This window comes from Rattus norvegicus, chromosome 10 (genome assembly GCF_021556685.1).
Source record: "Rattus norvegicus strain SHRSP/BbbUtx chromosome 10, alternate assembly SHRSP_T2T, whole genome shotgun sequence".
Taxonomy (NCBI): domain Eukaryota; kingdom Metazoa; phylum Chordata; class Mammalia; order Rodentia; family Muridae; genus Rattus; species Rattus norvegicus.
This window is the reverse complement of record NC_141543.1, coordinates 89,480,485-89,496,435: the sequence shown is the minus strand read 5'-3', so window position 1 is coordinate 89,496,435 and position 15,951 is coordinate 89,480,485. Positions and strand designations below refer to the sequence as shown.

The 15,951-nt window shown below is 38.1% G+C and overlaps 1 protein-coding gene across 40 annotated transcripts in view; it reads right to left on the bottom strand.

Moving 5' to 3' along the window:
• Window positions 1-15,951, bottom strand: part of Cdk12 (cyclin-dependent kinase 12) — a 79,587-nt gene that overhangs the window by 19,483 nt on the left and 44,153 nt on the right. For 13 of the 40 annotated variants that reach the window (XR_015630209.1, XR_015630204.1, XR_015630207.1 and 10 more), the window contains exons 12-13: window positions 14,348-14,559; window positions 12,476-12,928 (exon numbers count right to left, since the gene is read on the bottom strand). Coding sequence is in view for 7 of the 40 variants with exons in the window: in XM_087569667.1 (XP_087425793.1) it covers window positions 7,692-8,398; window positions 12,476-12,928; window positions 14,348-14,559 (1,372 nt within the window). In the remaining 33 variants the exon portion in view is untranslated. Of the gene's footprint in view, window positions 1-4,498; window positions 8,399-10,461; window positions 12,929-14,347; window positions 14,560-15,951 lie in introns of those variants that run through there. The other 27 variants (XR_015630190.1, XR_015630184.1, XR_015630187.1 and 24 more) reach the window with 7 other exon arrangements.

The window sequence follows — 15,951 nt, the reverse complement described above, 5'->3', positions numbered from 1 at the left end:
AGGCCCTATTTCCTACTATAGCTAAAGTTAATTCCGTATTCCCAAACAATAATCTGAATTTCTAGAATGAAAGTTAATTCTAATGCCTCTGACCACCATTTTAGAATAGTGAAATTATGTACTCCTTTAACTGCCCAGTGACCGTTTCCTTAGCCTAACCTCATTCTACAATGCTTATTCTTCACCTCCTCCTTGTGGTTAGAAAGAAAAAAGTCTACCATTCCTCTTATAGCTTACAATCTTCAAAGAGATTTGCCTTTAATTTCTTCTAACTTTTGGCTTCAAGGTGCCCAAAAATTAAGATACCAAAGGCAATTGTGTGTGATGGTGCACACCTTTAATCCCAGCATTTGGGAGGCAGAGTTCAAGGTCAACATTATGGGTTCCAGGCCAGATAGGACTACAGTGAGTCCCTGGACATATATCCTAACTGTAAAGCACCTGCCACAATGCCTAATAGATAGTAGGTATCTTAACATGAATTCCCCTTTTCTTACTTCTTTCTCCCAACAGCATAAGCTTCTCTGCCTTTCTGGGTCTGTGTTTTCATTTGTCAAAGTTAACACTGAAATAAGCTTTGTAGCTCATTCACTCCAAGACTCTAATTCGTATATTCTCCTCTTCTATGCACTGTTCATTTAAACCAAGGGGAACATGAACAATTTGAAGGGTTGATCTAAAATATATAAAATCATTTGCAATTTTAAAACTTGTATTAGGTGTGGTGGCACATGCCTTCAATCCCAGCACTTGAGAGGCAGAGGCAAGAGAAGCTCTGTGTGTTCCAGATCAGCCTGGTCTAACAGCGTGGACTACATAAAGAGACACTGTCTCAAAATCAAAAAGAACCAAAGAACCAAAACCAACCAACTAACCAAAAACAACAACCAAAAAGAAATAATTTTTAACTTTTAGCACCTTACTTCCTTTTACTTGAACTACGTAGACAGCATTGCTATGCAAATGTCCCATGTTAGATATCTGCTTAATACTTTTGTTTAGAGGACAGGCATGGTGGTGTGTGTCTTTAATCCCTGCACTCCAAAGGCAGATGTACCTCCAGTTTGAGGCCAGGTTGGTCTGTAGTGAGACCCTGTCTCAAAATAACACAAGGAATGCATTTATTTTCTCTGATGTTCCTTAGCTTGCCTGAAAGAATGCCTTCAAGATAGTCAAGTGCTTACTAAGTCATTTTTAAGTCTGGGGTTCTAGCCCATCCTCTAACCCTAAAGGTACTAGTATGACCAAGTGACTCTTTATTAATAGAACTACCCTCATGGGACCACCCTAAAGTCAATTGTGAAGCTCTAAAGCAAACAGCCCCTAAATTTTACTATCCCAATCGCAATTTTCTCTTCTCACAAACCATTGCCAGGCAGCTGTAGATTTCCCTTCCTGCCCTATTTCTGCTACCACCTCCTTATACTGTTTTGTTTTTTTAAACTGTTTTTTTAAACAAGGTCATTGAGTCCTAACAGAAGTTGTAAACACCGTTCTAAAGCAAAAGCTAAAAGTTCCTGAATTAAATTTAGGGGCACCAGGTTCCTAAGCATCTGTAAAGTCTTCGAGTTTAGCCTTTTTATCCATAACTGAACAAACTGAAACTTGTATTAGCCCAGTGTCGAGTGCTGCCTCATAGCAATCTCCACGCACCCTCCAAGTTCTGAGACAGGCCTTTAGGTAGAGAGACGATCTTCTAAGACTCAGACTTTGTTCTTCATTTCAAGCACTGACTGCTAGCTACCCTCTACCCTTTAGAAACACTACTTCAAACAGTCTCTCTCAGGAATAGTTTAGTTTGCACACTTTAAAAAATAATTAACTAGGGCTGGAGAGATGGCTCAGCGGTTAAGAGCACCCGACTGCTCTTCCAGAGGTCATGAGTTCAATTCCCAGCAACCACATGGTGGCTTACAACCATCTGTAGAGAGATCTGATGCCTTCATCTAGTGTAAAAAAAAAAAAAATTAAATTAAATTTAAAAAAATAATTGAACTAAAATTTAAGATCAAGACACCAAAAAAAATTCATTTATGGAGGTGTGGAGAGATGGCTCAGAGGTAAAGCACATGTTACTCTTCCAGAAGACTTGAGTCGGGTCTCACTAGCCATGTCATGTGTATAACTGCTTATGGTTTCAGTTCCAGGGCATCAGATACCCACTCCTGATGTTCCTGGGCAGTTACCTGCACACAATATGGTGCATATGCACACAGAAAACAATAAATCTTTAAAAAACCCATTTATTTGCAAGAACTAAGGACACATCTAAGTGAACTTTATGCCTATATCCCTACTTCAGAGAAGTATGCTGAAGTTGAAGACTTAACAGGAAAGCTTCGCAACAATTATTCATCTAAAGATTATGAAGGGCTAAGGCCACATCAGTCTTTCTCGGTACTGCTGAGTAATTTTTTAAATAAGAGATATAAAAGCAACCTAGTGGTCAAAACACTTTGACACCCACATGATAACCACCAGAGCATCCAAACAGTCTGTATCTGCCTTCTACTTCATATTCTAGCGTTCTTCTCATCGCCTTTTATTCCCTATATACATTATCTGCAAATGAACTTAGAAATGTTGCCATTAGTACAACGCCCCTAGGATGAGGGAGAAGAGGTGAAGATTCAAAGAGCAGAAGTAGGAATACTGAAACATAGCATAGAAATTCCCATCATACCTTGGCAAGAACAAAGTATGCTCTTTACCTCCCACTCTAAATGTTAGATATCCAGATATTTGTTCTTTGCATTGCCTGTAAGAATTTTGAAACTATGGAACATAGTAATACTAAACAACCAGCAAAGTCATCAGTAATTATGGTAGACTTAAAACCATCCTAGTTGGACCCTGAGTGGGACAGAAAAGAGAAAAAGGTGAGGAGAGAAAGCAAGGTAATGAAAGGAAGTGGGTAGATAGGGGAGTGACAGCTCAGTGAGGACAGGTAGGACAGCACACATGAGTCCCACAGGTGTCCTCCAGCCTGGGCTGGAGGGATCTTCTACTTGAGTAGTCCTAAGGCTGTAGGAACATCTTGGAGGTGTTTCTGCACACGAGAAAACCTAGTCAGACAATAAAGACCAACTAGTGTCTAGGAATGCTTTCCTTATCCTTCAGGCCAACCGCAAGACTCGGCATGCCTGCCTCTCCATGCCTGCCTCTCCATGCCTGCCTCTCCATGCCTGCCTCTCCCTTGAAATAGTACAACAGTTCTTCACCAAGGAGCTCCTGGTTCTTATTCTCCCTAGTCCTTCAGAATTACTAAACAGTGAAAAGAGAAGTCATCCAGTAACTTTAAAAAGTTCAGTTGGGGGGCGGGGGCAGAAACCCCAGTTTACCAAGAACATTGTTAACTCACTGTAGGCATTAGCTTTTTAAAATTAAGGTGTGTATGTTGGAAAGAGTACTAAAGAAATAGCTTTGTTTATGAAGAGAAAAAAAATTCAGGCTCATAAGTCCTCAGTTTTTAGACTCAGGATTAAGACAGCTATCGTTATAAAGTGAGAATTCTGGTAGCTGGAAACTGATACCTAGTCACAAACACGCAATGCACAGTGACCTAAAACAAATTCCCTATCTCTGGAGAAACCAGAACCAAGATTCACGTGACTGGACCAACCCTGAGCTCTCCATTATACTTAAGGGTAAAAAAGGGGTAAGGTTTTGCTCACAGGCAAGGGACACCAAAAATGGAAAATTTACACCAGGTCAGCAACCCATAGCGGCAGCTTTTTAATCTTTCATTTTCCATGTCCTGGGTAACCCTTAGGCTTATAATATCCTCATCCCAAATACAGAGTTCAGACACTTCTCCTCTTTCTCCTACTAGACTTTATTTGCCTTCTTCCTAGCTAGACTGCAGTACACAGTCAAGGACTCCTTAGTGGTTTAAGAGGTAAAAGGAACTAAAAACAATTCTCCCCTCTGGTAGAGCTGGGAAAGATTTTAGAATTACCACACACTTTAAACAACTCTGCTTCACTTCTTGCTTAGTACTGTGTTCGAAAATCTCAAAGGGAGCTGGGCACATTAATCCCCATGCTGACCCCCTTCTGTAACATTGTGGAAACAAGACTGGGTGGGATAGTAGGGAGCCTGGTTTTAGAGTATCCTTTGGGTCTAAATAGCTTCTTACCAACTTCTTTTGATGACTGTTGAGCTCAAACCCACTTACCTCTCCTGCCAGGAGGAGTCAGTCAGGGTACATGAAGCTCAACTCTTGATGGCTTCATACTATAATCCATCTGTTACTTTATTCTTTTAAAATCGTATTCTCATGAATTTCCCTAACTCAATTTTTAATTCTCTACTTCCTACTCTAGCATTTTCAAGTACCTCTCCAAACCCTGAGAAATTTTGTTTTGGTAGTTTATAACATATAGAGCATTTCTGAAATAGAGAACCCGTAAGATAAAGGGAAATAAGTCCTTTATACATGATTAGATATGCTCAAAGGGTACAGAAATTAGAAGTAAATGCAATGCAGCAAAAGTGGTATATTAACAGGAAATATTTAATTTTCCAATCTCCACTTTCCATCTTTATAAACTGAAAGAAAAAATTTAATATATTACAAAATATCTGTACATAGACAAGGTACACCCAATGGGGGTCAAAAACAAGAGAGAGAAAGGAATACAGTGTCAGAAACCTATAAATCAGGAAGAATGAGGTGGCAACTGACACTTTCCCAATGCACCACTCTCTCTCTCAAAACCTGCTGGTAACCACTTTAGCACTGTACTTATATATGCATATAACACACACACACACACACACACACACACACACACACACACACGCACACGCGCGTGCGCGCGCGCAGCATAAGCTAACAAAAAAATCCTACATACAAATTTGTGCTGACCGCCCTGGTTTTAAATACATAGATCTGGTGTTATGTGAGAATCCTCATCCTTATAGACAGATTTAAAAAAAAAAAAACTATAAAGAAACTGGGTTAAGCAAATCTGCTTTTCAATCCACATACAAAAAAAAAAAAAAAATCATGGTTAAGCCAGTTTTGCTTCTTATTCATGAACAGAATAGATTTCAAATCTGTTCAAAATAACATATTACAATAGTCAAAACTCAAACCACTTTTGAATGGAATTAACTAGATTTCTACTTTTCAGGTTGAAAATTAGGCCAAATTTCTACTTCCATTATGTTTACAGACAATATAGCTGAAAAAAAAATGACCAAATACCTTCTATCCTCCACACAGATTTCAGGATATATAAATGAGTTTTTTTCTCTGCTTTCAGAAGTAGTCAAAATTATTATAAAAATATTTTTTAGAGGCTAGACTCCCAAAATGGGGTGGGGTGTAATGGAATCATACATACATATACACACATCCACATCCACTCACTCCCCTTCCCTAGCAGGGATAGGGGAATGGAAGCTTACATAAATTATTTAGACTATTTGGCATAATTAAAAATATAGTGTGACAGAGGGGAAGGGAAAACATTATTGATGACTGTTGATAACCAAAATACAATGAAAATATATAGAGGAATTTATTCCTATTTGATGGGAAAACAACTCTTTTTCACTGAACAGATACTTAGAGTATACTAGCTCAGCTTCTTTAATCAAAACTAGGAGACTGGAGCCCAATACCTTACATTAAAATATTCTAAAATAAGGCCCACATCTGAGGACTGACTAGTCAGGAGACTGAAGGTACAAATAAACCTTAATGCAGTCTATGGATAGCATGTCGGATATCTAACCAGGCATCCTGGCATAAAAAGCTATCAAAGCCAAATGGCTAGAAGGTTCACTTACTATTAACGTTTGGCCTATGACAAAGTCAGACCAAAACCAGAAAATAAAGAAATATATATACTGGTATATATATATATATATATATCAGTAACAAGGGAAAATAACAATTTATGTAGCTGAAGAGGGTTCTTTCACCTCTAAATTTTTGAAAAAGTTAATATACCTTTCTAAATATATTTTTAACTTAAGAACTTAGTATTGAAACATGAAATTTCACTTTTTCTGAAAACTAATCTCCAAGATGGTGAAGTATGTTTGTAAAAGGGAGCTTAATCTACATTTCACAAACGCCTACATCTGTGTAGATCAATTATATGACCTAAGTCTGTTTTTAAAATACTCCAGATGCTGATACCCAGAAATGGAAGCCGTTGAGAGGCCTCTCAAGTTATCCCACTCTGAAATCCTTCCTCTCATTCATTTCACGTTTTGCAAAGGCAAAGTTCTTGTCACCTCACACCCTTTACCTTAAACAAAATGATCCCTGTAAGAAATCGATGTATATGCTGAGACGTATACTTATCAATACTGCTCTTTCTCATGGACCCTGCTTAAAATGTTTTCTTTAAAGGTATCAGGAATTGATATATCTTCAGATATATACCCTATACTGGGGTTATGTGTCCATGTAGCTTCAGGATTTTCCTCTGACAATATCACAAGGCTGTTTGAAAGTTTTTGTTTTTTTTTTTGTTTGTTTTTTTTTAGAACACAAAAATATTCATGTAAACAACATGCTTACTGATCTTATTACCCCTCTAGGTATGGAGGTATCATCTCTAACCACAGTTCAGCACCAATGTCCTATGCTGCCCATTTATAAATCAACTTCCCCATCAGAACGTGGCTTAAAAAACCAAAAACAAAACAAAAAACAAAAATTTTAGAATTGAAGAGTTACGGAGAACAATGTAGGAGTTTGCATTTCCTTTCCTTTATTAAAAAAAAAAGGAAAAAAAGAAAGAGGGAAGGTATTATTCCAGGTTCTTGGGCATCTCTACTATGCATTTTTTTTTCCAAACAAATGCCTCAAAAAGATACAGAGAAAGAGAATAATAGAAGTGAACACACAAGGGAGGAAGGAGGAAAAAGAAAAGAGGGGGTGACAAGGAGAGAGGGGAAGGAGAAAAAAGTAAACAAGCAAAAATCAAAGACTGGGTAGGCTTCCTACTTGCCCAAGAATGCCGTTGTCTACAGCCTGCTGTGTCTGCAGGAAGAGGGACAGAACTCTGTCAAACTGAGCAAACCTAAGGATGATTTATTTGGAAAAAGGTATGTACAAGATGCTCAACAGGGGTAAAGGGAGTGCTCACAAATATGAGATGGTAGAGAGGAAGGAAACATTTAAGCCAGCCAGTCCACTGTTACCCTTCTAGCGAAGGCCTAAGAGGAGCTCAGACTTTGTGAACACTATTCTCTTTAAAGGGGGATGTGGGGAGGGTTGGGGTGGGAAACTAAATAAAAATTCAAAAGAAACTATATATACACACACACACATACACACACAGGAAAAAAAACCAACAAACTTTTAAAAATCAAAGCCTCTCCAGAGCCATCTCAAAACAGGATAGTTTTCTTCTGCTCAAGTGCAGGCAATGAGCTAATGCAACAATTACTTTTCAGTTGAATGTGTCTTTTTCTCCATATTTTCTACTACAGCTCCTACATAGAGAAGTAAATATTCTGGCTATTGCCCATTTTTGGAAGAACTGGTGCCAACATCATTGACTCGCCTGCTAGCAGCAAGTGAGCAAGGAAAAAAACAGACAGCATTGCAGTAGCCAAATGCAGATGATTACCTTGCTCTGGCAAGTGATTTCATTAAAGGTTCAGAGAACTAGATGGAAAGATGGATAGGGAAGGAATCTTTCAGGGCATTTGATGTTTCTGTGTTAATAAGGAACCCCTCTCCCTCTTCCCCCTCGTGGTGGGACTCTTGCAGCCCCTCGGTAGGGTTTTCCAAAAGACTGAGCTGGGCCCCCCCACTGAAGGGTTGTTCCTGAGCTGTTGGCCCCAGTGGTTCCTGGTCCCAGCTCCCCATAGTTTTGCAATTTGGTCTCTGCATGTACCACAGAGTTGCTATTTCCCTCAGACTTCAGGAATGGTTGCCCAACCACTGAGTGTAATGCTAAGGGAACCCTAGTAAAACGGAGGTCCTGGTCCCCTGGGAACTGCACTGACCCTGTGCCCTGGTAACTGTTGGACTCCCCAAGGTGGCTCACAGAGCCTGAGAAGGTCCTGTTCTTCACCAGGGTCTGAACCAAAGATTCTGTCAAGGCTGGACCAGAACTGCGTTCATCAGTGTCAGTGGCACTGAACCCTGTTTCAGGCCCATCAGTATTTCCGTAAGTCCTGTTTGGATGGGATCGAGTGGAGTACTCCATTGGTCTCAAGGCCTGGTGCTCATGTGGCAGGTGGCCAGGAGGCTCTGCTTCAGGCTGGGATAAAAGTTGCAGCAAGGCGGCTGTCACGGCGGGATTCAACTCCTGGGGGGCGCTGGAAAGATCGCCTTCAACCAGAGGGGGTGGAGGTGGCGGCGGTGGAGGTCCAGGGGGTTCAGGGGGCCTCTTCTCTGGTGGAAGAATGTGAGGAGGACATGCTGTGGAAGGGTTACTTCTTTTAAATACCATCTTAAAAATCACATGTGATTATAAACACAAACACATACTGTCCAACATAAATAAATACCAATACAAGTAACCAGATATATTTAAAAAAAAAATCTTGGGACCAGGAAACTGAAATTTATGAATAAAATAATCAAGTGATTAGAAGTAAAACAGTTGCATTCTGGATCTGACGGCTGGTATAAAAAGATGTTATGTTTCAAATGACTGTCCTAAATATTTTTGTTTTGAGATTTTCTTCTTTAAAGAACTGTTCTAACATGCAGATTGTTGGCAACATCTCCATCCCTTCTGCTGTTAGATCAAAACATTATTAAAAACAAAGCAGAAAGAAGGAAGATGAGAAGGAACAATATACACTCTATGGTCATATTTCTAGGACATAATCTTTCTGTACAACGTGCAAACCTGGCTAACACATTTACACAGTGTTTTTTGATAGAAAATTAAGCTCAAATACAATTTGAAGAATATACAGGAGAGATGCAATCAAGAAAAAAAATTTCTCAACATGTATAAAAGGACATTTTGCCTCTCCAAATTAGTCACTTCTCTCTATGACCATATCCTCAGGAAAAGTATATTAACCAACCACAGCTTCCTGAATAATAGTAATAATTGCAAAGACCAAAGTAATCCTATTTTAATTTGTTTTCTTACCTTCTGCATGTTTTTTATGCTATGAAAAAAAAATAACTCTAGTAGCATAACGAAGAATTGGACTGCTGATAAAAATGCGTTCATTCTTACTGAACTAATACTAAACTCAATTATTACTAAGATCTCTTTCTTGAACCATGTCCCCAGACTTTTTTGCTTTTTCACTACTGTCTAAATCTGCCTGAAAATAAACTCTTACAAGGATAAAATATAAGAGAGAGAAAATGACATGAGTTTGAGGCCATATAAAATTAGTGAGACAAAAACATAGTAAGATTAATGTCTTCAGTATTGTCATTCAACCTGCTTTTTTAAAAAAAAGTTTCAAATTTTGGTCTGATCTTCCAAATTTTTCTTTTTCCTATGGGAACATTTTAAAACATTTTTTTCTATTTTGTTAGTTAGTGATGTAATGGCATTACTTTGATATGCCAAAAACAGTTTTTGTTACAATTTGGTATTCCCATAGAATACATTATCTCAAGTATACTCTGTAAAGGCAACAATAGTAATTGAGTTTGCCATCTCTGAGAATGCAGATGAAAGCACTCTCAAAACAACAGACAAGTTGGTAGCACAAACTTATAGTCTCAGCACTCAGGAAACAGAGTCAGGTGGATAGATCTCTGAGTCTGAGGCCAGCCTGCTCTACAGAGTGAGTTCCAGAATAGCCAGAGCTACATAGACAAACCATGTCTCAAAAAATAAATAAGTAAATAAATAAATAAATAAACAAACAAACAAACAAGAAAATAAAAAACAATTTTAACATTGTGCAGTGAAGAATGAGGCCAGGTGGTGTATGAAATAACAAAGGTAAACAGTTTAAGAGTTTCTGGGATTGGGGCATAAGCCAGGGAGGCAAGGGGAGGCAGGGCATCAGCTTTCAGTTTTGAAACTGAATAGCCCACTTTATAACATATACCTCCAGGTTATCTGTTCACTGGCTGGTCAGCTTAGTAGCAGGGAAAAATGAATTTAAGGCAGAAGAAATCATCTACTGAAAATTTACAACTTGGAGAATAACCTGAAATGATAAGGTAATTGAACTACAACCATGTAATATATTTCAAAGTCTTTTACTGTCAATACTACTTATCTCTCTTTATAAGGATATCCAAGTACCAAAGACATTAAAAGAAAAAAAACCAATCACCAAGTTTTTAATACTAGAAGAAAACAAACAAAAACCAAGTGACAGTTTAAGTTTACATTCTTCCAGTTATACCATTTTTCATTAAGAACTACTGAAGTTAATAACGCTTAAAGGAATTAAAACTAAAAATATAAATTATAAACCACATTGTCCTCAGACTTAAAAGTCTTGATGTTGTCACTCTAAGTTTCGTACTAATGAAGGGCATAAATAAAGGTAAAAATAGCTTAAATTTTCTTTTTATTTATTAGATTCCAACCATTACTCTTTCTTAACAAGTACAGAAAAACTAAACTGCCAAACCGAGATCACCTTTCTGGTTTATACAGTCTGCCCTCTGATCAGTGGAAGGGCCAAGTTGGGGCACCAGGATGTGGTGGCAGGAGGCAGGACCTTAAAGTCTTGAGGTCAGTTTGTGCTAAAAACTGCAGTGATACTAGATAACCCAGGAATGACTGTAATCATCACTTGTGGATGTTGGTGTGTTTGTGTGTGTGCTTGTTTTATTTTATTTTTTTTAAACAGGGCCTTGCTGGATGGAACTTCCTGAGTAGGACCAGACGAAGTTGGCCTCCTGAGCACTCGGATCAAAACTGTACACCACACCCAGTATGTCTATTCATTTTTAGCTGTGGCATTTTTACAATCTCCTCTAAAAAGCATTTCCAATTTCTAGCTATATGCTATGACTTATTTTCAGTTCAACATCATTATGCGGTTGATAGATTATTGGATTATTTGGTGAACATTTTTCAATCTGGTGTTATTTAATTTGACCAAGATCTTTCGGGTACTTTGATTTTGAGTTGAAAATTGTTATTTATTTTTTGAGGGATGACTGGGTAGGATCAGAATCTGAGACAGGAGATGATAAACCTATTTTAATTCTACATAGCTTTTTATTTAAAATTATATCTTTATTTATTTTTATTGTGTAAGTGTTTTGCCTACATGCATGTATGTTTGTCATGTGTGTACCTGGTTCCTGAGGGGTCAGAAGAAGGTACCATAACCTCTGGAACAGGAGTTAAAGGCAGCTGTGAGCCACAATAAAGGTGCTAGAAATTGAACCAGGTCCTTGGCAAGAGCAGCCAGTGTTCTTAATTTCTAAGCCATCTCTCCAGTCCCTGTATATGGCCTTTTCTATTATCTTGTCTATTAAAACCACTTGGATCATCATAGAGAATAGCAGAGTGAATCAAGACATGTGTACAAGTTCTAGCTTTGTCTGCTAAAATCTGTCTGATCACAGATTTACTTAAATTTCTTAGTTTACCTAGTCACAAAGCAAAAGGTTAATTTTATTGTCTTTCAGTTTGAATAATTTTCACATATGAAAAAACAGGGTATGTATTTGACCTTGTACTAGTGAAAATAAATTTTCTTTATGGGCCCAAATGAAATGTAAATGCAGAATCCTAAAGTTGAGAGTTAGTATACCTCTTCAGTCTGTGTCTCTTCTTATTCCCCAATTCATGGGGTCTTCAAGGCCAATGAGCATTTTCAAGGAGTTGAAAACATTTTCGAATAGTAAGATAGCAAACAGATGGTGACTCAGAATTGATTAGAGAACTTACAATGCTTGCCCTCCAATACTGCATGGTGTGGTCATGTGACAGAAGGCATAACACTTTTTTCCCCTTTAGACTTTGTTTTTTTCTTTTTGTGATGCTTAGTTTCTGATTCCATTGTCCCTTTCATAAACACAGATTTAACCTCTTTTAGGTACTATTACTGTTTGGAAAAAAAATATAAAGTGTTTGTCTGCTCAAAACAAATCCCCAATTATTTTCAGGAACTGAAACGATATTTTATTACGGCTTTCTTGACTGTATCTTCCACATAAGGTTCTGGTATCCAGGATCCACTCCACTAGATATAAAGAATAACTTGTTTATTTGAAAGTCAGATTCTCTAGGACTAGCTTGCTATCACATACATACTGGTTCAAGGTATCTCACTATCTACAGCTTTGGTTTCCGTGATTAGAATACAGGGGCTTTACTTACCAGTACCTTATTAATTGGAAAAATTATCAATATATGAAAGGTGCTTTGAGACTTAAATGAATAGGCTGGTCAAGAAATAACATCATTTGGTGCTATGTCCTCCTGTAGACTAGATTACAGAAAACTGAAACTGAGACCAATGTTGTAAAAAAGAAAACATTAAGAGATTTTTAAGAGGATCAAAAGCACCTGAGCTCATTGAGATTCATGACCGGTCTGTTTACCTGCTGCCTCCTCCTGTGGCATTGTAGGGGTTCTTCGGGGCCCCTGTGGCCCACTATTCTTGTCACTGGTGTTTTCCTCCAGGTTACCTGCTGGCTCTTGGGTTTTCATCAGCTGACTCAAGAGAACTGCCAACATATTCTGCATGTCAGCTGGTGTGTTTGAAGCTTCAGGAGTTGTCTGTTCAGCAGGAGGCAGGACCACAGATACAGAAGGTACCTCCTTCAATGATTCCTCTGGGGCTATGGATTCTGAGTCTTGCTGCTGGGAACTGGCTTCAGTCAGTGCACTAATAGACTGATTCAGGGCTTCAAGCTGCTGTTGCATCTCTGGATTGGAGTGGATGTTAAGCAATTGTGCCATCTGAGGGATGCTCAGGTCAGTTTGGCTCTGAAGCAGGTTTAATAACACTGCCAATTCACTTTGATTCAACTGCTGTGTGATGTCACCAAGCCCTGTGGGACGAGAGTGGAGCCAATATAAGATGACAAGGAAGGGCAAGGCCCTTTGACTACTTCAAAATTGACAGGAGCCATTTCTAATATCCAAAGGCAGTTTCATTTTGAATTCATCATAATTTAATCTCAGATTATTACACCACACTTAATTCTTTATTTTTGTTTTAAAATGCAAAAGCTTGGACCAGTGAGATGCTGCACAAGGTAAAGGCACTTGGAGTGTCAACTCCTGTAAGCTGTCATATGATCTCTAAACACATCATATGCCACCTCCATTAAAAAAACATTAAAACAAATAAAACACAAGGACTAACTAAAACATCTCTGCACTATAGATAAAAGTGACTACATTTTATCTATAAACTTCTAGGCCAGTGATTTTCAATCATTATTATATGTAAAAACTGTTAGGATGGATCTAACAAACTTAATGTGCCAAGAAATTTGGCATTTAAGGATTATTTGTGTATCCCAGACTAGCCTCAAAACTGGTGTGCAGTGAGAGATGACTCCATCTCCCCAGGCTGTGATGCAGTTATCTGCCTCCACACTGATCTGAGGGTGTTTATTTTTCAAGTTTTTGGATGATTCTAATGTGTTCCAAATGTAGGAAACAACATTGCAATCTCAGCTACTTTAGAGGCTGAGGCAGGAAGATCCTAAGTACATGGCCATTGGGTTGATAGAGAAGAGAAAATGAAATAGATCTGCAGTTAAAAAAAAAAAAAAAAGAATGTGATAATACTTTGCTATAATGGTTATTTTGACACAATCTTACTATATAGGTCAAGAATAGTCTACAGAACCAAGTACTTTCAGCAATTGAGATTTAATTTGACTAGATTCTAAAGCCTTATCAAACCTAACATAACAACTTATGCTCAAAAAAAAAATTATTGTTCAAAAGATGTAAGTCAGGGCTGGAGAGGTGGCTAAGTGTTTTAATAGTTGCTTTTCTAGAACTTGGGTTTGATTCCCAGCACCCACATCTTAGCTCAAATTTGTAACCCCAGTCACAGGAGATTTGACATCCACTTTTGGCATCTGGAGGCATCAAGCACAAAAGGTGCACAGATACACATGCTGACAAAAACACCTATAACATAAAAAAAAAAATCAATAAAAAAAAAAATCCATGAGTAAACTAAAACTAGCCTTAAATTTTACAAATTTCATTGAATAGTTTCTTCTACACATAATCTAAGTAAGATATAGTACTCTGTATTACAAGGAATGAAAATACTCCACTGCAAACTTTCCAACTATATGCAGAAAGTTATTTCTCCTTAGAAATGAGGACATCAATTGGTTTTCTAATGTTCCACTGGACAAAAAGACAGTGATATGAACATACATGCATTTTACCCTAAAAATCTACTGAAGTGTACTTCATAGAGGCTCCATTCTAGCACTGACCTACTGCATCCCCTGGACCAGGCTCTGCCTTGACAGGAGCAGGTTGAGGTGGTGCTGGGCTACTGTTCTTCACAGGCTCAGCTGCTGTCCCTGAGGTAGTTTCTTTTCGAGAAGCTTTGGATGGAGGTTGCTCTTCTATCACAATACCACTTTGTCGTTGCCGTCGACGTTTCTTACTCCACAATTCATGGCAATCCTGCCAGTGAGGTAGGCTGGAGAAACAGAAAACAAAGGAAGAATAATTAGTGAGTAAATGAAAGAATAATGAGTTAAAATAAAAAAAGCAAGAAACACAGGGAATAGAATTAAGAATCATAAATATTAGAATGCAGTGTTAAAATAAATAATCATGGTAAGTGGTAGTTTGTGGAAAATAAAAGTCCAAAAGATTTATGCAGTAAGAAATAAAAATCTTACTGACACTAGAACCAACTCCTATCTAGTCAAATGCTGCTTTTGTTGGTATAAAAAGAATACAGAGAATTTTATTAGTAAAGTTTCAGCTTCGGATAAATAAGAACAACACAGAGATGAACAGCTTATTAATAGTTATGAAAGCCTGCAAAAGGGGCTGGGGAGATGACACAGTAGGTAAAAGGACTTACCACCAAGAATGACACTAGTTTAATTTTGAAATCTTTATGTTAGAAAACCAGAACCAACTTCCCCAACATGCCCAGACCTTTACATGAACCTTATCAAGAGAATGGACAAGCATGCAAACAAACACACATGGTGTTTTAAATCTTGGAACTGGGGTTGGGGATTTAGCTCAGTGGTAGAGCGCTTGCCTAGCAAGCGGAAGGCCCTGGGTTCGGTCCCCAGCTCCGAAAAAAAAAAAAAGAAAAAAGAAAAAAAAAATCTTGGAACTGCATAAACATATCATAACTAAATCACCACTGTACTAAAATATTCATTGAATACCCATGATTAGATATCATTAACTTTTTCATTTAGAGTTAAACTGGGTATGTTCTGAATCCTAGCAACTAAGGGGGGCAGCAGAAAGTAGGATCACTGTTAGTTATAGGCCAGTCTGGTTGACTTAAGTGAGTTCTAGGTTACTGAGGGCTATATTGTTTCTCAAAAAACAAACAAAATTATGCAACATTGCCTAAATTTCAGTAAAAGTTTTTTTCCCCCCAATAAAAGTTTTACATATCAAAATTTTTATGCAATAAATGGATCTGGACAGATCTTCAGAGCAATGAATTATCCATGTCTTCTCTTTTGTTTTTTTGTCAAAAACATTATTCTAGGCTAATTAGAAACTCTGGATACAGCTGCAACAGCCTCCCAAATGCTGGGATTACAAGTGTTTACCACCACACCATCCCAGTTCTTCTCTGGCTAGAAAAAGCATCTGAAGGAAAAGGATCCAAAGTTCAAGGCCAGCCTACACAAGTGTCATAACCTTACTGACCTGACAATGATGAAAACTATTTAAAATTAGAACTGTTCCTTTGGGCTAGAGAAATGGCTCAGCTGTTAAGAGTGCCGACTGCTCTTCCAGAGGTCCTGAGTTCAATTCCCAGCAACCACGTGGTGGCTCACAACCATCTGTAATGGGATCCGATGCCCTCTTCTGGTGTGTCTGAAGACAG